This window comes from Eretmochelys imbricata, chromosome 2 (assembly GCF_965152235.1).
Source record: "Eretmochelys imbricata isolate rEreImb1 chromosome 2, rEreImb1.hap1, whole genome shotgun sequence".
Taxonomy (NCBI): Eukaryota; Metazoa; Chordata; order Testudines; family Cheloniidae; genus Eretmochelys; species Eretmochelys imbricata.
In genome coordinates, this window is record NC_135573.1 from 142,743,130 (window position 1) to 142,771,123 (window position 27,994).

Sequence of the window (27,994 nt, forward strand, 5' to 3'; positions counted from 1 at the left end):
GGCAAACACTAGAAATTAGGCCTGTCAGTTAAACACAGTTAACTCATGTGATTAACTCAAAAAAATTAATCACCATTGAAAAAATTAATCATGATTAATCACAGTTGTAATTGCACTGTTAAACAATAATAGAATGCCAACTGAAATTTATTAAATATTTTTGGATTTTTTCTACATTTTCAAATATATCAATTTCAGTTACAACACAGAACCCAGTTCAATTCTCACAGTTCTCACCTATACAGTTCTCACAGTTTTCACCTGTACAGTTCTCAACTTATATGTTTATTTTTATTACAAATATTTGTACTGTAAAAATGATAAATAAAAGAAATAGTAGTTTTCAGTTCACCTCATAGAAGTACTGTAGTGCAATCTCTTTATCATGAAAGTGCAATTTACAAATTTAGATTTTTTTGTTACATGACTGCATTCAGAAACAAAACAGTGTAAAACTTTAGAGCCTACAAATCTACTCAGTCCTACTTATTGTTCAGCCAATTGCTCAGACAAACAAATGTGTTTACATTTATGGGATATAGTGCTGCCCACTTCTTAGTTATGTCACCTGAAAGTGAGAACAGGTGTTCACATGGCACTTTTGTTGCAAGGTATTTACATGCCACATATGCTAAACATTAGTATGCCCCTTCATGCTTCGACCACCATTCCAGAGGACATGCTTCTTGCTGATGACGCTCATTTAAAAAATAATGTGTTAATTAAATTTGTGACTGAACTCCTCAGGGGAGAATTGTATGTCTCCTGCTCTGTGCTTTACCCACATTCTGCCATCTATTTCAAGTTATAGCAGTCTCGGATGATGACCCATTACATGTTCATTTTAAGAACATTGTCACTGCATATTTGACAAAATGCAAGGAATGTGAGATTTCTAAAGATAGCTACAGCACTCCTCAGTGGGACTGGAGGATAGTGGCCCGTAGAATGTGGTGTTGGAGAGTTGTCTGGCAGCCTCCTGTTTATAATCTGACCTGTTCATGATGACTACAGCACCTCCTTTGTCAGCCCCTTTGATTATAATGTCAGAGTTGTTTCTGAGGCTGTGGATGGAGTTGAGTTCTGTACAGCTGAGGTTATGGGGCAAGTGATGCTGTTTGTTCTCAATTTCAGCCAGTGTACGTCTGTGGAAGCACTCTATGTAGAAGTCAAGTCTGTCATTTTGACCATCAGGAGGAGTCCATGCAGGATTCTTCTTTTTGTAGTGTTGGTAGGAGGGTTCCTGTAGGTCAGTGCACTGTTCAGTGCTGTGTTGAAAATATTCCTTGAGTTGGAGATGGCGAAAGTAGGCTTCCCGATCACTGCAGAACTGTATCATGTACTGGGGGTGGTGGGGCAGAAAGAGAGTCCCCGAAATAGGACAGACTCTTCTGAAAGGCTAAGTGTGTGGTTGGATAGATTAGCAATATTGTTGGGTGAGTTAAGGGTACCACTGTTGTAGCCCCCTGTGTCATGTAGGAGTGTAGATAGTATACTGTCCTTTTTCCTCAGTAGAGAAGGAAAGTGTGTGTTGCAACTGACTTGTTTTGTTTGTGTAAGTTCAACTTTCATGATAAAGAGATTGCACTACAGTACTTGTATTAGGTAAATTGAAATACTATTTATTTTGTTTCCTTTTTAAACTGAAAATATTTGTAATAAAAAAAATAAAGTGAGCAGTGTACACTTCGTATTCTGTGTTGTAATTGAAATCAATATATTTGAAAATGTAGAAAGCATCCCAAAATATTGAAATAAATGGTATTCTATTATTAACAGCGCAATTGCACGATTGATCATGATTAATTTTTTAAACCACTTGACAGCCCTACTAGAAAACCATTTTTTGCCTATGTTAGGAAGAGAGACAATTGACAAATTTAATCCAGAGAAGTACTGAGCACTGTGGGCTGATCTTGCACTAGTGAAGTCAGTGGGAGTTTTGCAATCAGGTTCAGTGTGAGAAGAATCAAGGCACTACTGAGCTTCTGGAAACTGTTGTGAGAGTATAGAACTTTGTGTGTGTTTAGGGTGAAGATAGCGTATCTCTATGACCCTCTCTGTGGGATTTTGGCTCCATAATCCAGTGGATTACATTTCTCTCTATAGATAGGGCATATAGATTTTTTTCATCTGTAATCAATACATTTTGCAACATATTTTTTCTTTAATGGATAATCCAAGTATAAAGCAGTAGAGAATACATTTAAAACTCTTCATATTATTTAACTGTTTTAGAGTATCATGTGTGAGCTGAATGAAATTGTTAAAACAAAAAATGAGAGGACTACAGTATTTTGTATTCGGCATACCTGTCAATCTAGTGACAGATATATGCTTTTATTTTTTTTTCCAATGAGAAATTCTACGTAGTGTGTGGCATACCCAAAGCAAAAATCCAGTGTATGGTGCTCCTGTCACTTTACTAAGAAGAATGCCACATCATAACTTGCTGTAATATTAACAGCAAAAAGTTGTGTTCTTCTTCAAGTGGCATCAACACATTCCAGTCCTGGGATGTGCTGACAGTGCAAATTGGACAAGTGTAACCTTTTAGTAATAGTGCCCACTGGCGCACTCTTGCACCTCCCACACCTTCACTTGTGGCCCAGAGGATGAGGCTATAAAAAGGGGGCATAATGTTCAGACCACCTCCGTTCCTTCCAACCATCATTGCTGATGGATCAAGAATCTGACTGGGTCCCTGGACCTGGATTTGTCAGAACAGATCATTCCCAGTGCTGCCTTCTTCTTACTTTAATTAGGTTTTAGTTAGTTAGTTTTTCTTTTCTTTCTTTTTTTTTTTTAAATTTTCTCATTCTTTTGACTAAGGATCGTACCCAGCTGCTGTCCTTCGTTCCAATATGCTGGAACTGAAGACAAAGAAACCAGAATTCTAGAGGTGTGCCTCTTGTTCTGCCATTTTTCCTGGTTTAGATGCATGTTTGGCCTGCTAGGGGGAAGGTCATTCTCCTTCTCATTGCTCCATATACATCACCATCATGCCCTGTGCTGGAAAGGAATGTCAGAATTGCCTCCAAGCTATACTATTGTAGGAAACATTAGCAGCTGAATTTTATGACTCTGAAATGTGGGGAACAGTGCTTGTGAGACTACCCTCAACCCTGAATCCCCAGGGAGTTGAAAAGCCTGGCAGGTGCTGGCTTTCTTGATTACAGCCAAACCTACGGTGCCTATCATTATAAGTCTATAGATCCAACTGAGCACAAATGTTTAACCTCACACGTGTTGGCCTCTGCTGAAGGAGCCCATCCTCACGAATATACTTCTGGCTCTGCACGCTGAAGGGCAAAAGTGTTCCCTCAGCATGGCAAGCTCAGAAGTCAGAGCCACAGCAATGGGTGGTATTGAGGGCCATGGCCATATTATGAATCCACATCTACCCCAGTTCCAAGACCATCAGCTCCATGCTCAAAATAAGCCTGATGAGGCACTTAATGCTTCCTTGGAATATTGGTTCCCATTAATATGGTTAATTAACCGCATTGGTTCCTTGGAGTATTGGTTCCTATTAATGCAGTTAACCTGACATGGTTGGTCAGGTTCATTGTGTTGAGCCCCTGGATCACTCTCATTTGGACTCATTCTCATGCAGCCCTGGGTACATTATCATCAGCGCTTAAAGATAAAGGAAAGAAGCTGAATGGGGTGGGGTTGGTTCCTCCTCCTCATTGCCTGGGAAAGAAAAAGAAAAAACATGACATAGCTAAAATCAATTCCCAGACTTAGAGCCCCGGGCGCACGGTGGCAGCTGGGACCATGGGCACACTGGGATGCTGGTTGTGGGTGGCAGCTGGGACGCTGGGCGGAGTTTAATTGTTAACAGAAACCGATAAAAATCAAGCTTATCGGTAAGCGGTTAAAGCAGTTAAGCTTTAACATTTCTAGTACATGAGTCCTCTCAAGAGGAGCTATAGAAAGTCAATAGGTGGTACTGGGAAGCCAGAACATTTACTAATTTGCCTGATAAGATTGTGAAACCCAGGACTGTATCAATAGAACAGGTACTTTTGAAGGGCATGTCATTGACAATATAGACAGAGTAGACTTGGAGAAAATGATCTTTACCATGGCGCAGTATGACTTTCAAACTCCTGAGAATCTAAAATGTTGAATGTGATTGTTTGAGGTCAAAAGTCAAATCTGAAGCTTTGTGGGTCAAATTAAAATCCTTATTTCTCATCCACTATAAATTATATTTCCAATGATATATGGCATGACTTTCAATTTCTGTTAGTCTGACAGGATGTTTAAGCATTATGTCGAGAACTGCATTTAAAATTTTCCGGAAGGGCTGCATGTAATTTGCATATATATTTACCTAAGTTTTAAAATCAAAAGTCAGTCTTCCTTGAAAGATGAACAGAAATTTCTTGTTGGCTGTTTTCAGTATATATGAAAATATGCAGTTAATCTATTTTGCTATCCCTGAGTAATTATAAGGAAAGCTGAGATATATATGTATTTTATAGAACAGGAAAATATTGTGCCCTGAAGTTGTTATTAAAAAAAAAAGTCAATCAATCAAACATCAGGCGATTCACCAACCCATTAGAGAAGCGAGAACATTTGGGCTCTTCCCTCTTTGAATCATTAGTTTCTGTGTCCTGCATCCCTTATCAAAAGTTTAGTGAATTGGAATTTGGCTCAGTCTGCCTTATTAGATTCCAGAGATTACACATTGTGTACTGCCAGTCTAGAAGTTGCAGTCTAATACTGAAGTTCATAGATCTAAGGCAGTAGTTTTCAACGTTTTTTCATTTGCAGACCCCTAAAAAAATTCGAATGGAGGTGTGGACTCCTTTGGAAATCTTAGACGTAATCTTTGGACCCCTAGGGATCTAAGGGTAATTATCTTCCTAATGATATAAGGTAGCACCTTCAACTGCTAATAGTCTAGGTGGGGTTCATGTTCAACTGTTCAAACATTCAGAGTTGGCACATTATTTTTGCTGAGCTATTTGTGACTGCAGGGATGATCATCAGTGTATGAGACTTGTTCTATATATATTATATTTGATTTCTTATGTTTTATTTATATGTTGGATGTTTTTTTTTCCTTCTAATGTTAATTTTAAAAAATTGCCTGATTATACTTTCAGTGAAGGCAATGGGAGTTTTGTCATTATGTTCATAACAGTTAATACCCAGCAAGAAATCTCATTCTGTCATGTATTTCAGAGGTATTGGGTTGGTATAAATATGGGAAGAATTTGACCCCTAGTAGAAAAAAAACAAACAAACAGCTAGAGGACTTCCATTATAATAGAGTTAAATAGTGACTGTGGCAGAACCATTGACCTAAAATTCTGTGCACCAATAGATATTAAAAACTGGAGCTACCAAAACAAACATCTCTGTAGAGTTTCCATTATTGTATGCAGTGTTGTTGTAGCTGTGTTGGTCCCAGGATCTTAGGTGGGTGAGGTAAAATCTTTTATTGGACCAACTTCTGTTGGTGAGAGAGACAAACTTTTGAGCTTACACAGAGCTCTTCTTCAGGTCTGGGAAACAAGAAGTTAAAACTTGTGTAAGAGCTCTGAGCCAGAGAAGCAGCCCAGGGAGCAGGAGGCAGAGCAGCAACAGTGCTGAGGCAGAGAGCAGCTGGGGCTGGAGCGGTCCAGTGCCATGTGTGGTGAGCAGATGGGGAGAGCAAGGGGGACCCTGGGCAGCGGGCCCAGCACTGGGAGACACCTCCAGCCAAGACGCCTGACTGGCCAGACTTAGATGGGGATCGTAACCCCAATGGGGCGGGGGTGACTCTGGGAAGAAGGGTCCTGCTACCTAGAGCCTGAGGGTGTGTGGCCACCGCCAGAGCAAGTGTCCGACCTGTAGCATCCCTGCAGCACAGCCAGGGCCTGAGAAGGGGCCTGGGACTTGTGAGGAACAGACTGAACTTCCCTTACATTCCAGAGATGCTGGTTGTGATGTCCCCGTGCCACAGAGTGGGGTGACATGTTTTCCTTTAACCTCTCCCATTTTTTCCTTCTTTTTAAAAAATTGATTGCTGTTTAATCAATTGTATTTGCTTTGAACTGTCTGTAATGATCAGTGGGTCACGGAAGCCTCCAGTGCACAGAGAGCACCCCAGAGTGACCATGGCAAGTGAAGTCCCCAAGGAATCCTGGGCCCAGCCTTGTTGGGGTTACGAGGACTCTGGCAGACAGGAGAGTGGAAGGGGAGCCCTTGAGGTCAGGCAGGCCTCTGGGTAAAGGAAGCGAGGACTCAGATCCTTTTGTTAGCCCATTTCACCGGGATAGTGTATAAGCCAGGAAAGATCCCCGCAATAGCGGGACCATTCCTCCGCTTACACGTAGGTTATGTTGTTTACGTTACATGGTACACAAAGATATATCTAATTTTCCTAGTTATTCAGTTTTTTCCCCACAGAGATTAAAATCATACCATAAATGGGCTAATTATACCTATTGCCAACAAACAGCACATATTACCCAAAATAAAGCATAAAAAAGCTGGCATGCCTATTGGCATACCTTGCCTCAGCCCCACTGAGATGGATAGAAGAGAAATGTGCTTAAGTTGTCAGATAAAGTATAGCAGGGTTCTGAGATACAATCATCATCATTTTCTCTGTTGGAAGATATTGAAGGGTATATGCTCATATTCCCCGGCTGCACTCTAGAGAAGGTGATTTTTTTTTCCCAATGAGAATCAGTGACTTATGAATAGGAGTGTGTTTAATTCATTGGTGAGTAAAAATGGAAAAGAAAGAACTCAGTAGGAGGTGGGAGGAGGAGCGGAAGAGGGAAGGCAAATGTAAAGAGAAAAAATGAGTAGTCCAAAGACAATAAAGTAAAATAAAACAGATTTGCAAATGTCATTTTTCTTTCTTCTTATCTCTTTTGCACACAGGTTAGTATTTGTGTTCATAAAACTGTTTTTTGGTATAGTTGTTATTTATGGAAATGTTTGTTTAATGAAGTGAAGCTTAAAATTAAGTAAAAAATCCCACTGAAATGGATACCTTAGTTTTAGAAAAATCACTCAGAAACCTAATCTCTCTGGTTCATAGTTTAGGAATATGAAATCCTAAAATGTCAGACTAGAGAGTCTGTAGGTACACCTAATTAGGACCATAAAGAAAGAGGTGCTGCAAAGATTTCCCCAAACATATATCTCTTAATATATTCTTTTGGGGCTAATGAGACTGGCACCTTGGCAGCAGGGGTGATATGTGAATGAAAAGTGGAAGATCACAGCCAATATTTCTACCTTCTCTTGTTGCCTTTGAAGAAGATACTAATTTATCATAACTGTCACAGGAATTAACTATAGAAGTTATCTTTAGGCCATTATCCAGTATTTTGAGGGTGGTATTTTACCAGTTTTAGTCTAAATTAATTTAATGTTGTTAGAAAATAACTTTTATATTCTAAAGTACATTTTAATTGTATTTGGTGAGATTAGTGAATCTATTGTACCGGTGCCACCCGGAGATTTCTGTTAATATTGCAAATTCAGTAGTTTTAAACAGTGATTGAGAAAAATAACTGCTATTTTTCTAAAGCATCGTTTGCTGAAGAAAACTGTGTTCCAAATGTATCTTGATTTAACTTTAGTAATATGGTCACTTTGCAGTTACCCCTATAGAGTGACAGATAGGACAACATAACAAGAGAAGCCATGGGATGACACATGATAGTTTTAAAATTTTACCATCCTGTGACTGAATGCACCCCTGTATTCACACTCTACTCACTACTATAATGATCTTTGTACAAAATGTGCCTTGTGCAGTATCATTTGAAAACTAATAACTCACTGGTCAATAATATCATGGTGAAATGTATGTAGTAACATTAATAAATTTATGAAAAAATTGAGAGAGGACTTTAGCATATTTGTTTTGCTACAGGCTTTTTAGCTCTGGTAAACTTCTTGTTTTCCAATTTAAAAAAAAATCACATTTTGGTTCACTGCAAACAAGAAAGTACAGTACTTATATAGCTTTTGTGTTAAAAACCTGAACCTCATTTAAAGTGTGTACATTTATTAATATGGTGAAAAAGGAAATTGTATTTTTCTGTATTAGGAAAGAAATATAAGTCAAGTACATCACAAGTCAGGAACTCCTCAGTTCATGCCAAAAAAATGGCCCCTGCTAGTGCCACTTGACTTACACTTGTCTGCTCTGTGTCTTTCCCAAGGGGGATTGGACCCTATTTTGCTGAATGCTGCCCGAACACACAAAAAGCTCCTGCCCTGGAGAGCTAACAGTATAAGGTCCCAATCTTACACACACTTATCCATATGCTTAACTTTAAACATGCAAGTAGTACCATTGAAGTCAATTGTGGATAAATGTTTTCAGGATCAGGGCCTAAAAACACAAACAAAATGAGGGTTTGGGTATGAACAAGGTAATGACTGGCACAGTTTTGCTTGTTACATGCTTTGCTGAGTTTTGCTTTATTGCTTTAAGTTGGAGTAGAGATAGGATGAGAGAAATGGCAGGAATCCAGGAATTAGTGAAAGTAAGTGAGTAGGAAAAGGAAGGGACAGTCGTAGTTTGTTAACTGTCTCACTATGATCAGTAGGCAGTATACTTAAGTTACATAGCAGTAGACAATGTAATTGAATTACATATTTAAATATGTAACTATTCCAATATATAATTCTGTAAGTGTATTATTTTGTAAAGCGTGTTATGTAACATTGGTATGGCGACCATTAATAAAGTGAAGTTAATTATTAATTACATTGATTAGTTTTACATGGGGTTCTCATCTGAAATAAATGTATTGGTAGACGCTGACAGTACCTTATGCACCTCTGACTCTAAGGAACTAGATGCTCAAATCTTTTATCCCTCATAGAATTCAAACATCTTGTATCGCTTTAAGAAAGTTATCATGTATGTGTAGTAATGTACATTGCATAGTACCAAACCCTTGTGTATTCTTACTATTTAGATGCTAATGAGGTGCAATTCTGGACTAACTCCGTTGACTCAGCCCTAGTCTATACTGGGGGGATGGGTGGGGATCAATCTTAATTACACAACTTCAGCTACGCAAATAACGTAGCTTAAGTTGACGTACTTAGATCCACTTACCGTGGTGTCTTCACCGCGGTGAGTCGACTGCTGCTGCTCCCCTGTCGACTCTGCCTGCGCCTCTCATGGCGCTGAGGTACAGGAGTCGATGGGAGAGTGCTCAGGGGTCGACTTATCGCGTCTAGACTAGACGCGATAAATCGATCCCCTCTGGATCGATCGCTGCCCGCCAGTTCAGCGGGTAGTGAAGACATACCCTTAGTTACTCAGATGATGAATTTATTTGGGATTTCTACCGTGTAACTAAGAGCAGAATTTCACCCATAGTTTAAAGATTTTTACTGGCATATTTCAGTGGGGCTTTCGTTTGATGATCTGATATTAGTTCTCCTTTACAGAAGTGTTGTAAAAGTTATAACAGTAGCCCCTATGGGGCTGTAACTAGTCCTGTGAGAGACATTGCATGATCAGTGTTTGAAATTGTTCCCTAGAAGTTAAAACATTTGTTATTGCAGCCTGTTCCTCTTCCCTTTTTCCCCAAGATGAAGTAATGTTGAATGATACAGGAGCAGAATAATTTTTGTTTGGGGGGAGCAGAGAAAAGCAAAGTTCAAAGGGAGCTCTCAACAGCTCTCATGCTTGCTTTGACCTTCCAGTCCATGCTTTCTCTTCCTTGCCCTGCTAAGGTAAAAAAGAGAAGGCAAACCCTATGAATGATCCCAATTGCGTGCTGTGCCTTATTTATTTACCTTCACAACACCCGTATGAGGTAAGAAAGTACTTATTTTTAGCTTAATTTTACAGCTGGGAACCAGGGCACAGAGAGATTATATGTGTACTCTGCAAGTGATGGTGAGTTTGTGGCACAAATAGGAACTCATCCAGCTAGCAGGGGTAACAATAGTACAGATGTGATGGCATGGGGTAGCAACCCAAGCGTATATCAGGGCTCCCTGGGAGGCTTGTATTTGGTTGGGTAGCCTGTGCTGAAGCCCGCGGAACCATATCTACACTACTATTGTATACGTACCTGTGCTGCAATCACCCCTTCACTTGTAGTGAAGACATATCCTTAGAATCTTGCCCAGGGTCATGCAGAAAGTCTGTGGCTGATCAGGGAGCTGAACTTAGGGCTCCTAAGTCCCAGGCTAGTGGCATAACCATCAGGCTAACCTTCCTCACTGCCCAGTGGAAAAAGAAAAGGAGTACTTGTGGCACCTTAGAGACTATCAAATTTATTTGAGCATAAGCTTTCGTGAGCTACAGCTCATTTCATCGGATGTAGCTCACGAAAGCTTATGCTCAGATAAATTTGTTAGTCTCCAAGGTGCCACAAGTCCTCCTTTTCTTTTTGTGGATACAGACTAACATGGCTGCTAGTCTGAAATCTGACCAGTGTATTTCTGTTGCCAAGATGCCCTGTTGAACTGCCTCTGTATGATGCCTGCTTTTGTGAGTACCACAGGGGAAGTCACTGCAACCATAATCTATTTGGTTAGTTAGGTTCAGAGAAACCTCAGGGAAAGTACAGTCAGAGTGCTGGACTTAGATTTGTTCAGGACTCAAAGACCCTGATCTTCACCAGAGGATCATTGTGTTACATTATATGTTTACCATAATTACTCAGCTTGTTGTGTTTTTATTTTGTTTGGATTCCTGTGATTTTTTAAAATTGTTTCATTTCATCTGGTGAATCTTCCAGCCACCACCATTGGCCGACACTGGGCCCAAAGACAAAGAGAGTGCTCAGAACTGTGAGATATGCTTACATGTTCTTTAAGACCACTAGGGTCATATCCTTAGGCTATCAAGACCTTAGGGACTGGCTAGCTGGAGAGTTGGAGGTGTTGATTGGTAAACTGAGGTATTTGCTGTTATATTTTTTTACCTTTTCTCTCCTTTATCCCTTCCCACACAAAATATATCACTTTTAATGCCTTTCAACAGACGTTCTCACCGTTTGTATTTTGGCTGGTTCCTTGACTTCTTAGAACACCGAGATTCTATATTGTTTTTATGACATTAAAAGAACATTATTAACATTGCAAAGTCAAACGCTCAAAAGTTAGGAAATGAAAGATTTAAGGTTGTGTGTACAACCTTAATTTGTCCCCTTGTGCATATGTATTATGATACAGTCTTACATGATCACATGCTATTACATGATCACATACTATTTTTGCAGGACTCCTGCCTGATTCAGTGCACAGGAAAGGTGATGGTCACTGAATGAGCTGCTACTCAATATTTCAAGTATTCTTGTTGTAAAATGTGTGGCTCCAGGCCTTATTTACTGTACACTACTCAAACCTTGCTCTGAAGACAGAGTTACTCATTTCTCCATACGTTTTCTATGATGCTGATCACTGTCATATTTGATTAAGTCACAAACATTAATGATTTTATTTTCAGAACACCCTTGTGAGATGAGGAGGTGATATTATTTCCATTTTACAGATGGATAAGCAAGCCACAGAGAGACTGTCAAAAGTTTCCATTTACTTTGGGTGCCCAATTTGAGACACTTAGGACCTGATTTTTCAGAGCAATTCATATCATATAGCAGTTTATATGTTCAGAGCACAGCTCCCAGTGACTTCAGTTGCAGCTGTGAGAGCTCAGCAATTATGCAAACAAGTCTTAGGTTGGGTACCCAGAAAATAAGTGACACGCTTAATGACCGCCTGTGGAAAAAATTGGTTTAAGTGACTTGTCTAGCATCATGCCAGAACTCTACGGCAGAGGCAAGGATAGACTCCAGTACACCTGCATGGTTTTCAATTAGTTTAACCATGAGACCCTCAGAGACTCCTTTCTTTTCCTGCAATCTCCAGTCTTATTCACTACAGAGCTTCCAACTTCTGCAACATATGAGATGGGGTCCTGCAAACAACAGCTCATTCACTAGACAACCCTGATTAATTCCTTCAGGACCATTCATCTACTGGCTCCTCATTCCAGTCCCAGTCTCCATCCCAAGGGCTCTTTGTTCCACTCCCAGTGTCCTTTCACAGTCGGGTGCAGTCTCCCACTTTGAGCTGCCAATCTGAGTCTCAGTCTTCCCTTCGTTGCCCAGCCAATTCCAGTATTTCCTGCCAGACTCTGAGTCTTCCCATGCTGCAGCTCCTTGTCCCAGTCCAGCTATTATCTCCTCTGCATTGCAGTCAGGTGGCTTTCTCCTACACACAGCCTGGGCAGCAGCAGCAGCAGCAGGAAAAGTGAGAACACAGAAGAAACCATATCCCTGCCCTCAGTTACTGAGTCTGGCACCAAGTTACTCGTAACAACCAGGAGCAACATCATAGAATATCAGGGTTGGAAGGGACCTCAGGAGGTCATCTAGTCCAAGCCCCTGCTCAAAGCAGGACCAATCCCCAACTATATCATCCCAGCCAGGACTTTGTCAAGCCTGATCTTGAAAACCTCTAAGGAAGGAGATTCCACCACCTCCCTAGGTAACGCATTCCAGTGCTTCACCACCCTCCTAGTGAAAAAGTTTTCCCTAACATCCAACCTAAACCTCCCCCACTGCAACTTGAGACCATTACTCCTTGTTCTGTCATCTGCTACCACTGAGAACAGTCTAGATCCATCCCCTTTGGAACCCTCTTTCAGGTAGTTGAAAGCAGCTATCAAATCCCCCCTCATTCTTCTCTTCTGCAGATTAAACAATCCCAGTTCCCTCAGACTCTCCTCATAAGTCATAAACTCCAGCACTCTAACCATTTTTGTTGCCCTCCGCTGGACGTTTTCCAATTTTTCCACACCCTTCTTGTAGTGTGGGGCCCAAAACTGGACACAGTACTCCAGATGAGGCCTCACCAATGTTGAATAGAGGGGAATGATCACGCCCTTCAATCTGCTGGCAATGCCCCTACTTAAACAGCCCAAAATGCCATTAGCCTTCTTGGCAACAAGGGCACACTGTTGACTCATATCCAGCTTCTCATACACAGTAATCCCTAGGTTCTTTTCTGCAGAACTGCTGCCAAGCCATTCGGTCCCTAGTCTGGAGCGGTGCATGGGATTCTTCCATCCTAAGTGCAGGACTCTGCACTTGTCCTTGTTGAACCTCATTAGATTTCTTTTAGCCCAATCCTCTAATTTGTCTAGGTCCCTCCATATCCTATCTCTACCCTCCAGCGTATCTACCACTCCTCCCAGTTTAGTATCATCTGCAAACTTGCTGAGGGTGCAATCCACATCATCCTCCAGATCATTAATAAAGATATTGAACAAAACCAGCCCCAGGACCAACCCTTGGGGCACTCCACTTGATACCGGCTGCCAGCTAGACATGGAGCCGTTGATCACTACCCGTGGAGCCCGACGATCTAGCCAGCTTTCTATCCACCTTATAGTCCATTCATCCAGACCATACTTCTTTAACTTGCTGGCAAGAATACAGTGGGAGACAGTATCAAAAGCTTTGCTAAAGTCAAGGAATAACACAGCCATTTCAACATTGGAGGGAAAGTCCTGCTCAGCCCCTGGAGCCTTAGGCTGGAGCATGCTCAGTTCAGATGGATTTTATGGTGAAATTAGCTGCCAAAATCTTACAAGTCTCTGCTGATCATGTGCAACTTGTCATTTTTTTCAGAGGCTTATAAATGGTCAGATTTTCATGGGGACACCCTGATACTAGGGTCCCCCCTTCTAGCCAAATATCAAGCTGTTGCTCCAAAGCATGGGGATGCTAGAACTTCTCAAACAAAAGGTTGTATGATGGCTTTAACAACATTTTTTCCCTAATCTCATTTGCAGAAATGGCTGGACTGTTTTTGATGAAATTTTCCAAAACATACTCAGCCTGAGGCAGAAACCCGACGTGGATAATGTCAACCCAAATAGTTAAAGTTGGACAATGTTATCAGCAAGTGAAAACAGAGGCTTATAATGGGAAGTGTTGGGAGCTTTAACAATAGGCTGGGCCATAATATAGTAACTACCAGTTCCACCTACAACACTATAACTGTTCCCATTGTGTACATATTCTCACAGCACCTGGAGGCACCACTTTGACACCAGTGATTGATTACCCCAGATCCACCTGCCTTTAAACAGACAGCGGCACAGACCATGCAAACCTACAAACCAAGGTCCTTCATGTATATTCAGCTAGCAGTGCCTGGTGGCTACATACAAAGTTTTTTTTTTTTTTTTAAATGCTTCACGGAGCTCTAGATTGGAGGAAATCAGGAATTTTGTACTGTTGCTATTTTAAAGAAAGGGTCAGTTTTACAACATTAAATGTTTATAAATAACAATTGTGTGTGCCTAATGTATGTGAATACTCACGCTGTGTGCTCAAATCATCCATGTCCACATGCATATATTTAATGTGGCACCCAACTAGTCATAGATGGGCAGAAATAGTTGATTTGCACCTGTACATCAACCACTAGTTAGGCGTGCACAATTGCTTATCTGTGCTTCATTTCAAAAATCGGGATCTATATGTGTACAGGCAATCCTTGACTTTATGATGTTGGACTTACGACACTTGGTTTTGACTCTACAATGCTCGGTCCCGCAACGGAGTGGATTGTGGTTCTGAGTTACGAAGTTTCGACTTACGACACAATTTTCAGGAACCGCTTGTGTCGCTAAGTCCGAGGACTGCCTGTAATTTGAGTGTGAATGGTGTGTTGATGTTTCTCAAATTGTGAAGTTTGCCCTTTGGTCTTCTGCCTCTGTATTTCACAGTGCTACATCATTTTTTTCTCGAAGAAAAGTTTATGTTAAAAATGACAAAAATGCAGCAGATGAATGGATGTTTCTCTCCCCCCCTCCTTTTATTTTTTTTTTTGGTGGAAACGGTAAAAAATAAAGTTCTTTTTACTTAATATGCTTAGCTCAACAGGACTTTATTGTGGTTTTTAAAGTCTTCAGCTATTTGTGGTTTACTTGTACAGGAAATAATTTTGTTCGCATTTGGTTATCCTCTAATGAATCATGGTAACTGCACTGTGTTGTTGTCTGCCTTGTTCTGTGCTTGGGGAAGAAAAGCACATCTGGCCTGTAAATCAGAACTAAACATCGATACCTCATTCAGCTGTTTATTTAGTGACTGCCCTCTATGTTATATAGGTCTATAGTGCAGATTATCTACACAGTGGTGAAAATCTCATATGGCCCCTTAAAGGATCACACTGGGAAGCCTCCACGCCCCCACAGTATCTCTGATATGTAATATTTGCTACCTGATACAATGTAACTATGCTTCTTGCAGTAACAAGTATATTCTCTTTTTATTCTTTTAGAAATTGTCCCCTGGTTATGTGTGTTCAGAGCAGAGAATGCTGTGGACTTCTCACAATTAACATTTGACCCAGGACAAAAAGAACTTATTGCTGGAGCAAGGTGAGAAATTTATGTGCTTTTGTTGATTATTCTTGTGTGAAGTTAAGTGCTAGTGAGCCAAATTCTGCCTTCAGTTGTATCTATGCAACTCCATTTACATCAAGTCATGAAGACATACTGAAGTGGATGTAACTAGAGTTTCATCTATTATAACTGACAGAAGATTTAAAGTGCTAGGTTGGTTCAGGGTGCATAAGAAGTTGCTCTGTATTCTCACTTTTAGGAGCCTTGTCCTGTAGTCATTGCAAACTCAGAACTCTTATTACTGCCAGTGAGAGATCAACACAGAACATGACCCTACAGTAGTAAGAGGTAAAGTTGCTTTAAGCCCATGTGGGAAGAGTTTAGTTCAGGACACATTTTATAGCAACTCCAAATATGGTTTTACAGCACTTTTTTCCCCCCTTCTACGATCCTATTCGTGGTCCAGTCTTGCTGCCTTTTTCTTGAATGGGATATATATTAAGGCAGTAGTTTTCAAACTGTGGTCCATAGTGAAGTACTCTTGCATGCTCTGTAGAGCTTCTTCTGTTGTAGTGGTGAAACATTTGTCGGTCCGCAGACACTGATTTGTCCTAGTAGCTATAGCGCAGTAGAATTCTTTGGTTTCCCAAGACTTTAACCAACTAAACTTAACTTTTAACAAAATATTTTTGACTATATCTATTTTTTTCATTTACAAAGCACCAATCAACATAATATCTAGGTTCCCTCTAACACCAGCAGCGTGTTGCTGCTTCACATTTTTCTTTGGAAGCTCAAGAAGTAGTCCACAAAATAAAGAAGCTTGAGAACTGCATTAGGGCTCAAATTCTGCCATCATACCTGAACAATTTCCATTGGTGTCAATGGAATGGTGTGTGTGGTTTGTTTCCGGCAAAATTTGGCCCTGGAGCTCAAACTGATTGTAAAATAGTTTTAATGGCAGCTTTCAAAATCAGGAAAAGCCTGATGAAAAAAAGTTTTTTCAAGAGAAAAGTCTTAGCATGGTCATTTTTAAAAATCTTATTTTAAAACTGCGGAGATTTGTGTTTAAAAACAAACAAAATAAAATTTGAAGACTTTTTATTTTCTGCTTGGCAACTTGAAAATCAAGCTTCAGAATCCCTCCTTAAAATCGCCTTTGCCATGATGTCTACAAGAGTTCACAATGGTTAGGCTGCTGATGTGCTGAGATCACTGCTGGTGATGCAAACTGATATTGTTTTATTTATTTCTTGTTCTCCCTCATCGACCTGTCTGTCTCTCAACCTGTTGTTTCTTGTGTTAGATTGTAAGGTCTTTGGAGCAGGGACTGCCTTTTTGTTCTGTGTTTGTACCGAGCCTAATACTGTTGGGTCCTGGCCCATGACTGGGGCTCCTAAGTGCTTCTGCAATACAAATAAATAAATAATAATACAATAATAAGAAGTTGTATTATGTATCTGAGGGTAGAATGAAGACTGTTGTTAAACTAAATCAAGTTCTTAGTAGTTTGAACAATTTCCAATTTTTTTTATTTTTTTTTTCAAATAATGATCACTTTTATTTCTAGAAAGACAAGGCAGGTGAGGTAATATGTTTTATTTTGCCAACTACTGTTGGTGGGAGGGACTAGCTTTCAAACTACACTGAGCTCTTCTTCAAGTCTGGGGAAGGTAACCAGGATGTCTAAGCTAAATACAAGTTGGGATAGATTGTTAATCATAAAGGGTTCACATTTGCTGTAGGAGACCACTTAAAATAAAGTGGACAAATAAGGGTTATCAGGCAGTGGAGTGTGTTACAAATTTGTAATGACCCATACAACCAGTCTGTCTCTTAAGTCCATGGTTTTTAGTGTCTAGCAGAATTATGAATTTAAGTTCCCATGCTTGTCTTTGAAGGTATTGTTCAGGCTTCCTTTGAGGATGAGGACTGAGAGGTCAGCCTTCAAAACAAACAGGCACACACAGCTGCAGCCAATCAACCGCCTTGCCCCTGTGTTTGCAACTAGTCACAGGGAAACCCCTCTGTCCACACACCTTACAGTCTGATTACGGATCCTGTCATAGAGTCCAAGGGTTTCCTTGACTTTCCAGGACCTCCGTGACTTCTTCTGGGGCGGGGCTGGAGCAGCAGCTGGGATTGGGTCAGCCTCCCTGGGGCTGAAGCAGTGGCAGTCCGCTTCTGTCACAGGAGCAGTGGTGCGGCTGGAGCAGCTGCAAGCCCCCAGCAGCAGTCTAAATATTGCCCCCCTCCCTGAAGGTATTTTAAGTTAAAAGTCAGGGACACGTCATAGGCTTCCAGGAATTTTTGTTTATTGCCCAAAACTGACTTTTACTAACAATACCTGTGACAGAATCTTAATTTTATTTCTGATCAGTCTGGCGAATTGCCTTGGGTGGCAGCTTCCTATTGTTTCAGCTATTACTGCACAAAGGGGCATTTAATCGTTACTTCCATTCAGCCTGAAAGAAAGATGCTTAGCACACCTATCAGCTTCAGTGAGCTGTACAATATCTGTAGATCAAAGGCTGACTTAATGGCAGCCATTAACACTTTCCAGCAGACCAGCACCCCCACGCTCTGATCTGCCCATCATCCTGATGGAGTTTAAAATGTTGGCACCTTGAATGAAATATCCCAGACAGAAAGAAAATAAATTAACTTTTTAAAAAAATACAAGCTTAACAATTTACGTATTTACTTAGTGTTTTGCTGTGAAGGCATTTTTACATCAACCCAAATCAATTTGGCTCTGACCTAATCCTCCTTGGAGTTTTCCTTTCTCTCCTTTATCTCTTTTCAGCCAAATCAGGAGGGACTACCTCCAACAGCAGTGGTTCTCAAACTTTTGTACTGGTGACCCCTTTCGCACACAGTGAGCCTCTGAGTGTGACCGCCTCTTATAAATTAAAAACACTTTTTTATATTTAATACTATTATAAATGCTGGAGGTGAAGCAGGGTTTGGGATGGAGGCTGACAGCTCATGACGCCCCATGTAATAACCTCACGACCCTCTGAAGGGTCACGACCCTCAGTTTGAGAACCCGTGTACAACAGGCTCCTGATGAGCGTCTGTTGTTTCTACGGAGGTGTTAGCTGAGACAGAATTCTAAATGGGAATTTATGATTGTCTCAACTCTTTTAAGTGACATATCCGAGGAACTGTCCCAGATTGAGGTATCAATAGAGAAGGTTTTGGACAAATTGATGAATTAAAGAGTAATAAGTCACTCGGAGCGGATAGTATTCACCCAAGAGTTCTGAAGGAACTCAGATATAAAATTGCAGCTGTACTTCCTGTGGTATGTAACCTATTTTTTCAAATCAGTCTCTGTACCAGATGACGGGAGGGTAGCTACTGTAACACTGATTTTTAAAAAAAGGCTCCAGAGGTGATCCTAGCAGTTACAGGTTGGTAAGCCTAATGTCAGTGACAGGCAAATTGGTTGAAATTATAGTAAAAAACAGAATGATCAGACACAAGAATAAACACGATTTGTTGGGAAAGAGTTTTTGTAAAGGCTTTTGTAAAGAGAAATCATGCCTCAACAATCTATTAGAATTCTTTAAGTGTGTCAACAAGCATGAGGACATGGGGGGATCCAGCTTGAGGTAGTGTACTTGGACTTTCAGAAAGCCTTTGACAAGGTCTCACACCAAAAGCTCACAAGAAGTCATGGGATAAGAGGGAAGGTCTTCTCATGGAACAGTAATTGATTAAAAGATAGGAAACAAAGGGTAGGAATAAATGGTCGGTTTTCGCAATGGAGAGAGGTAAATACTGGCCACCTCATCCTCCCTAGCCAGGATGTGTACTGGGATCTGTTCATATGCATAAATGATCTGGAAAAGGGAGTGAGGAGGCAAAATTTACAGATGGTACAAATTTACTCAACATAGTTAAGTCCAAAACTGACTGTGAAGTTACAAAGGTCTCTCACAAAACTAGGTGACTGGGCAGCAAAATGGCAGATGAAATTCAATATTGGTAAATACAAAGTAAGGACATTGGAAAACATAATCCTAACTATACATACAAAATGATGAGGTCTAAATTAGCTGTTACCACTCAGGAAAGACATCTTGGAGTCATCATGGACACCTCTCAGAAAACATCCCCGTAACGTGTACCAGCAGTCAAAAGAGCTAACAGAATATTAGGAACCATTAGGAAAGGGATATAATAAAACAGAAAATACTGTAATGCCAATATATAAATCCATAGTACACCCACACCTTGAATACTGCGTACAGTTCTGGTTGCCCCATCTCCAAAAAGATATATTAGGATTGGAAAAGGTACAGAGAAGGGCAACAAAAATGATTAGGGGCATGGAACAGCTTCCGTATTAAGAGAGATTAAGAAGAGTTGGACTGTTCCATTTAGAAAAGAGATGACTAAGGGGGGAATATGTTAGAGGACTACACAATCACAAATGGTGTTGAGAATGTGAATAGGGAAGTTTTATTGACCCCTTCACATAACAAAAAAAACTAGGGGGTCACCCAAATAAATTAATAGATAGGTTTAAAACAAACAAAAAGAAATACTTCTTCACACAATGCATAGTTGTCATGGGATGTTGTGAATGCCAAAAATATAACAGGGTTCAACAAAAAATTAGATAAGTTTATGGAAGCCAGGTCCATGGCTATTAACCAAGATGGTCAGGGACTCAACCCCATGCTCTGGGTGTCCCTAAATGTCCAACTGTTAGTAGCTGAGACTGGACAATAGGGAATGGATCACTCAATAATTGCCCTGTTCTGCTCATTCCCTCTGAATCAGCTGACCCTGGCCACTATTAGAAGACAGGATACCGGGCTGGATAGACCATTGGTCTGTCCCAGTATGGCAATTCTTATGTTCTTACAGCTTCAGTTTCAGGGGCATCATTTCAGAAAAATTCAGTGGTGGGGGAGGAGGACAAAGAAGTATCAACATGTAGAACATAATATGTAATTATATAATGACTTGCAAAGTCTTAGGGGCAGCAGGGAGTGAAAGATGTAATGGTGCATACAGAAAAGTCTGGTTCGGGGCAAACCATGTCTTGGAGGGGGTGGGAGGTGTGATTTCCCTTTGCCTCATAGCAAGTGATGCCTCTGCTCAGCTTCCACTGTTACATTATCAGTTTCTGAGGACAGCATTGATGCTTTCTGAGATGTTCCTTATGAATAACTTTTGGTTTAGTCCTGGGGCTGAACTATAGCCTGTACACCACATCACTTACTTTTCCTTCTCCTAGGATTGTGGAACCAGACCAGGTCCCCTCTTTTCAAAGTTTCCTGATATGACCTTACATAATAGAGTCTTTTAATTTTATATGAGGCTATACTCATATTTTTACTAGCAAAAATTTGAACTTTTTCAGTTTTGGATTGTAGGGTTTCTGTTTAGTCCATATGGCCCAAATTACTTTATTCCTCCTCCTTTTCCATACAAGAGGTTTTCTGGGGTCCTTTGCTCATGCCCAAACAAGAGGCGTGCTAGGTTACACATTATACTCTCATTGATTGCTGTTCTATAAGCCATCAAGAAGAATGGGCTTTGCTGTTCTCAGTCCCACTGGTATTCCAGAAATATAGCCTGCTGAATCTTTCCATCATCCCATCAGACTGTGGGTGCACTGAAATAGTCTGAATTTTGTGGAACCCTTGAATCTCACAAACTTGCTGAAACACCTTGGATTTACAGTTTGCTGTAGCTCACAAAAGCTTATGCTTAAATAAATTGGTTAGTCTCTAAGATGCCACAAGTACTCCTTTTCTTGATCAGTGTGTATCTCACCTAGGACCCCAAATCTGATGAAGAATTCATTCATTAGAACCTCTTGCCACTGTCACAACCTCTTGGTTTCTTATGGGGTAAACTTCAGGCCATTTTATAAAGTAGTCCATAGCTACCAGTAATTATTAATTACCAACCTCTGTCTCAAAGGCCCAAAGTCATCAACATCAATGTGCTCCTTGAGCATCCCCATGAAATACTGCTGCATTGGGGTTCTCTGATTTATGGGGACTCTTCTTTGCAACACAGCATCACATTTCCTGCACCTATTTTCTACATCCTGCCTGCTTTTTCCCAGTAGAAATTCTCTCTTAGCTTGGCTAAGGGGTTTGTAACTTGCAGAATGTCCAGAGGTTTTAAAATTATGATAATCACAGAACTCCTTTTTTCATTTTTTTTGGCACAATCAGCTGCCACCTGTGCACATCACCTACTGGTTTTCACATTTTCTAGTCAATATTTCATCTTTAAATTCCAAACTTTCCCAATGTGACGCTGAAAGCTTTTACATTCTTCTGTATATATAGTCATTAATACATTCTATAGATTATATCACCAGGAGAGCCTTTCGGGTAGTACGATAATTTCTCTCTGGCAAAACTAGATTTTTGCTGTAATAAGCCAGCACCCTCTCAAATCCTCAGTGTCCTTTGTCAATATTGCCCCTGATCTGTAAGTACCAGCATTTGTGTCCAATATGAAAAGGGGTTTGAGACACAGGTAGGCTAAGATAGGAGTTACAAGAACCCTTTTCAGGTCTGAAAATGCTAAATCACACTTTGCTGACCACTGACGTTGTTTCTCTTTTTCACCCACCCTACACAATGGTTCTGCAGTAGTGGCAATATCACAAATAAACCTTCTATAATAAGAGCAGAACCGTACAAAACTCTGTGCATCTGTCAGCATCTGGGGAGTTCACCAGTCCTGTACAACCTCAGTTTTCTTTTTGTCAGTGGAAATTCCTACACAGTTATCAGCCATACTGAAATCCAAACCAATTGTTAGCTCATTCACTATATCGGCTATTCAGCCTTCTTTCTTGAATTTCATTAGTCCAATTTTCAAACTCAATGTTCTCAATCTTAGGATGGGTGTCCTTGCCTGATTCACTGTCTCCATTTGAGATCAATTGGATGGTTCAGTTTAGAATCCCCTATTCTCTAGGACTGTTAGTATGTGTAGCCTAATAATTGTCATATTGTGATATAATGGCTCTGTAATCACATCAGCCAACTCCCTCAGCACCCTCAAATGCATTGTATCCAGCCCTATGGACTTGTGCATGTCCAGCTTTTCTAAGTAGTCCTTAACCTGTTCTTTCACAATTGAGGACTGCTCACCTCCTCCCCATACTGTGCTGCCCAGTACAGCAATCTGGGAGCTGACCTTGTTTGTGAAGACCGAGGCAAAAAAAGCACTGAGAAATTCATCTTTTTCCTCATCATCTGTCACTAGGTTGCCTTCCCCATTCAGTAAGGGGTCCCACACTTTTCCTGTCCTCCTTCTTGTTGCTAACATACCTGTAGAAATCCTTCTTGTTACCCTTCACATCCCTTGCTAGCTGCAACTCCAATTGTGCTTTGGCCTTCCTGATTACAGCCCTGCATGCTTGAGCAATATCTTTATACTCCTCCCTAGTCATCTGTCCAAGTTTCCACTTCTTGTAAGCTTCCTTTTTGTGTTTAAGCTCCCCAAAGTTTTCTCTGTTAAGCCAACCTGGTCGCCTGCCATATCTCCTATTCTTTCTGCACATCAGGATGGTTTGTTCCTGCACCCTCAATAAGGCTTCTTTAAAATACAGCCGATCCTGCCCATCAGTTCCCTGCGGGAGTCAAAGTCTGCTTTTCTGAAGTCCAGGTGTCTGTATTCTGCTGCTCTCCTTTCTTCTTTTTGTCAGGATCCTGAATTCAGCCATCTCATGATCATATTAGACATAGAGCTGTATTACAGGGCTCATGGTAATCAGCTTCCACCTTCATCACTAGCAGCTGCTTCCTTTTCTGACTGGTCGCTTCAAGGAAAGATTTAAGTTCTGTGGCAAATTTCAGAGCTTCCTGTAGTGTCCTTTGCCTCCTTTCGCTGATCTTGATCTGGAAGCCCAAATCCAGTTGAGCATCTATAAATTGGTCCATTGCTAATTCATCCTGGAAGTCCTTGCTGGTATCCGAGTTCACCAGAAACACAAATCTCCCAAGGTCCTGTGCCTGTTCAGGTGAGATTTCTTTTTTCCTCTCTTACCATTTCTTAGGTGCGCCCTGACCCGCAAAGAGTAATGGCTGGCTCCAAGCTGCCTATCAAGAGCTTGTAGCAGGTCTGGATAACTGACTCTTTTTTCTGGAGTAAGCTCTGCAGGACCATCAGAGCCAGGCCATTCAAGTTGGCTGCTAGAAACCTCCTTCTCTGTTCTTTCCCATACCTGTTCATTTGGCCTATGATGTTAAACTGAGCCAAATAATCCACCCAGGGAGTTTTATTCCTGTAAGATAATGGGCTTTTGTGTTATTTGAGCTAGAACAATCTGACCTGTTCCCCCTGAAGATTAGAAACAGGTTAGAAAAGTTTTGGAAATGTCCTGTCTTCCCCAGTTGTTGTATGCAGTGTTGTTGTAGCCGTCTTGGTCCCAGGATATTAGAGGGACAAGGTGGGTGTGGTAGTATCTTTTATTGATCCATCTTGTCTCTGTCTTCCCCAAATCACCTGGATGGTCTGATTCCTTATTCGGATGGCTGACTTGCACTGTGATCCAGGACCCTTTGAATTCCTTCTGTCTGGAGCTGAAATGATAGCTCCTTAAATCCTTGCTCTTGTGGACTTGTACTGGCAAGTTCCAAGTAAGCCAAAGTTTTCCTGGTCTTCCCTATAATCTGGAAAATATTTTGGTCCGTTGCAGTCAGGTTGCTCGTCACCTCTCTCTGTCTTGCCAGATCAGACTGGAAATTTTTGTTTTGGACTTTCAAATCTGCCTTGATACTTGATAGCTGCTACCCCAACACAGATTGTATCTCTAAACAGAGGTCATCTCTCTGTCCTTGTCCAGGTATTGCTTTGTTATTTTTTGTGACGTCTCTAGCTCTTTTTTTTAGATCTTGTTTTAATTTCTTTTGGCCATTTTTTTGTTCTGTGAGCTCTTCCATTATTTGTTCCATCTTCTTTCAACAGGAATAATACCTCACAATTTCTCTCACTGGAAACTCTATCTCAATATTGCCCCTTTCGGCTTGAGCGGCTAGCTAATATTTGTCGCCCTGCAGGCTTATTTCTGTTCAGAGAAGAAATTGGTTATTCAAATCAGGTATTGGTTTAGTGCAGTCTTCTTTATTTATAAAGAATGTACATAAAGTTCTATTTCCCTGAACACAATAGGAACACACAACAGCAGGCAGTTTCCTTGCTCATAATTTCCAGTCAGTCCCTAGGAGCTCTGTCTCTCTGTTCCTTCTCAGAGCCAAGCTTGCAACTGCTTGTCTTGCTTTCAAGTGCCTTTCTTCTGTCTTTCTGCTTCCTACACACACACCTTGCCAAAGATCCCCTAAGGTCCTGCATCCGGAATCAGGGAACCCCCTCAGCCCACAGTATTTAGCTTCTGATCAGGCCTTGCTATGTGGTCAATTGCCTTATCAGCTTTAATTAGCTCTATGATTTTCTTTGGATCAAAGACTCGCTTGATGGCAGCCATTAACAACTTCCAGTATAACAACAGATTGTTTTATAGTCCACATTGAAACTGAAGCACAGCTGTAGGGACACTGGCTTTTTTTTTTTTTTAAAGTAACAGTTCTCCTTCTGTCAGCCTGTTGTGCAAAATAAGATATATATATGTGTTAGTGGAAAGGGACTTCCGAAACAAGGGAGCAACTCCTGGAATGACTGATGCCTTAGCTTGGTTCTTAGTGACAAAATGTAATTAACTACCTGCCTGGGACAATTCTCCACAAACTGCCTGCATAGCAAAATTCATTCAGAAAAATATGGGGGGAACTTTATCATTCTCAGTTTTGATAAAATATCCCAAAGAGCAATTTCAAAGAAAAGTGAAGATTTCAATACAATTTCTGAAATTGAACCAGAAAGGGAAGGTCAGTTCTTTATGACTCCTAAGTTTTGAAATTTGCTCAGGTAAGAAATAGCAGAGGATGTGCTATTATATCAGTTGTTTCTAGACTGAACTCAAGCAAGACTTTCAAATAAACACTGACTTACAGAAAACATTAATAATGAGTCTTAAATTTTGTTTTCTGTGTGAGACTGTACTGTTTTGTTTTATGTGCTGTGTGACAAAGTTCCTCCTCTACGTTGGTGGGTCTTGCGCTTATTGGCGGATTTGCTCGCCTTGGAGCATCACGGCAGCCCTCAGTTTGGCCGTTTTTGTGAACCCACAGTCCAGGTCAACTCCTCCTGTGTCTGACCAGGAGTTGGGAGGATTTGGGGGGAACCCGGGCCCGCCCTCTGCTCCAGGTTCCAGCCCAGGGCCCTGTGGAATGCAGCTGGCCAGAGTGCCTCCTGGAACAGCTGTGCAACAGCTACAACTCCCTGGGCTACTTTCCCATGGCCTCCTCCCAACACCTTCTTTATCCTCACCATAGGATCTTCCTCCTGGTGTCTGATAATGCTTGTACACCTCAGTCCTCCAAAAGTATGCGTTCTCACTCTCAGCTCCTAGCACCTCTTGATCCCAGCTCCTTAGATGTGCACCACAAACTCAAGTGAGCTCCTTTTTAAACCCAGGTGCCCTGATTAGCCTGCCTTCATTGATTCTAGCAGCTTCTTGATTGGCTGCAGGTGTTCTAATCAGCCTGTCTGTCTCAATTGTCTCCAGAAGGTTCCTGATTGTTCTGGAACCTTCCCTGTTAGGAAACGGAACGTCCTTTGCTTGCTCCCCAGCTATCTGCTTTCTATTCTTTCCTAAAGCCCCCTGGCCTGGATTTTCTTACTTTTTGAACCTGCCTTAGTTCCCCCCTCTGACCAGGCCAGACGCTTTTTTTGCTTTGTTTTGATTTTTTGTTATTTTTTTTCTTTTTGCCGTTTACGTGCTGGTCGGCTTCCAGCTTGCCGCCAGCACCCGCCCCCCCACGCCTGCTTTCGGGTGCAGCTATTTGCCTCAGCTGAACCCCCCGGAGGAGCGGGGGGAAGATTGCCGATTTTGCTATCCAGAGGGGGGAGTGGAAACTCCCAGACCCAGCCGTTTTGCTGGCAGCTCGGATTTTACTTCTTATCTCTACAACATTCTTACCATGCCGGAAGCCTTGGAACACAGCCAACACAGCTGGAGAAGAAGATTTCAGAAGACAGGAGAAATAACCCAGGGAAGCTACAAATCATCGTGAAGGGGGCCGTAAGACTGAGTAATTTTCTGAATTATACTCTTGTGGGGGGGAGTTTGACTGTGGTTTACTTGCGTTTGTGGCGGCACAGGGGGTGTGGCACGGAGCTTCCCCCCGATCCATCGGTGCCCCTAACCCCCCCCACCATTACTACAACTGTCACGGCCCCCCCGCCGCCCGTCCCTGCTGGCAACCTGCCATCTACCTTCGGATCCAGTTGTTCGCTTTGAACTTTGCCTTTCGGACCGGACAGAAGAGCCGACCAACCGAGACTCTTTGGACAAATGTGCGTGGGTCTGCACACTCCTAGTAATGCTAGGCGCTGGCTCTGTGGTGGTCTTGGCGGCCATGGCATCAGGTGGTGGACCACCTTCTGCAGGGTGCTCACCCGGGAAGGCAATTAGGGGGAGGGAGCATGGGGAAAGGGGGGCTGGTGTAAGGTTGCCCAGCTCGAGGCCAGCCGGCAGTAGATCATCCTCTCCCTGGGTGACCGGGGTCAAATCTAGGGCCTCAATCTCCGCGTACATGGAGGAGAGGCCAGCTCCTGCTACCCCGGGGGCCTCTCCTCTAGGGCCCGCCTCAACGGTCGCCTCGGGGTCCGCGTGGGGTTCGGGTGGTATCCAGGCAGAAGGGGCGTCCTAGCATTACTCCCTCTGGATTGCTTATCCCACAGCTTGCCCCTATTACCGGACCCCAATTTTGTTTCCTCCCCCCACCCCCAGTCCAACCCCTTCGGCATTCCCCTCCCCCTGCCTGCAGCCCAGCAGGGAGGAGCGGTTACTCTGCTTCCCCCTCCCTCCTCCCCCTTCCGGTGTCTCCCCGTCTCTCCCTGCTCCCAATGGCAGGGAATGAGAAGGGCGAGGTCCCTCTAACAAAATCAGCTGTTCCTCCCCCACCTCCCCCCCTGCCCGACCCCCAAGGTCCCCCCCCCCCACTATTGTCAAAATACTTGCCACCCCCCCCCCCTGCTGGGGCACCGGCAGCAGGAGGCACCGGGGTGATTACTGCTGCTGCTGCACCCACCGCCCCCCCAGATTCTAGGAAACCCCCCCCCCCAGCTGGCCGGAAAGGCCAGGTTGGGAAGAAAGGAAAGGGCCCCGCTAAAACCACTAAGCCCTCCATGGCAGGGGCTGCCCCCACCGCTGTGGCCTCGTCATCAACCGTGGCGTCCCTCCCTGCGTTTCCCTCCACCAGCTCTGCGATTGTCCCTCCCCCGGCCCCCAGGACGTATGCCCGGGCGGTGATGGGCTCCCCCCTGCCTGCCGCCTCGTCATCTCGCCCCCCCCCGCCTCCGCTACCATCACCAGCGGCCGGGGCCCTTTCCCCGCCTTGACCAGGAGGCACGGTGTCCGTTGCCTCCTGGTGCCCACCTCGGCCCATGTGGAGACATACGTGCAGGCGTTGGCGAAGGTGGTAGGACCCACAGCTATTGTGGCGGCCTCCAAGATGTATGGGAAGGTCGTTTTTTTCTTAGCTTCGGAGGCTGCCGCCCAGGAGGCGGTGGAGAGGG

General features: G+C 42.3%; 1 protein-coding gene across 1 annotated transcript in view; it reads left to right on the top strand.

The window, feature by feature from the left end:
* SEMA5A (semaphorin 5A) overlaps positions 1–27,994 on the top strand; it is a 460,689-nt gene that overhangs the window by 27,871 nt on the left and 404,824 nt on the right. The window contains exon 2 of the mRNA XM_077809175.1: positions 15,301–15,400. Coding sequence (XP_077665301.1) covers positions 15,301–15,400 — 100 coding nt within the window. The remainder of the gene's footprint in view (positions 1–15,300; positions 15,401–27,994) is intronic.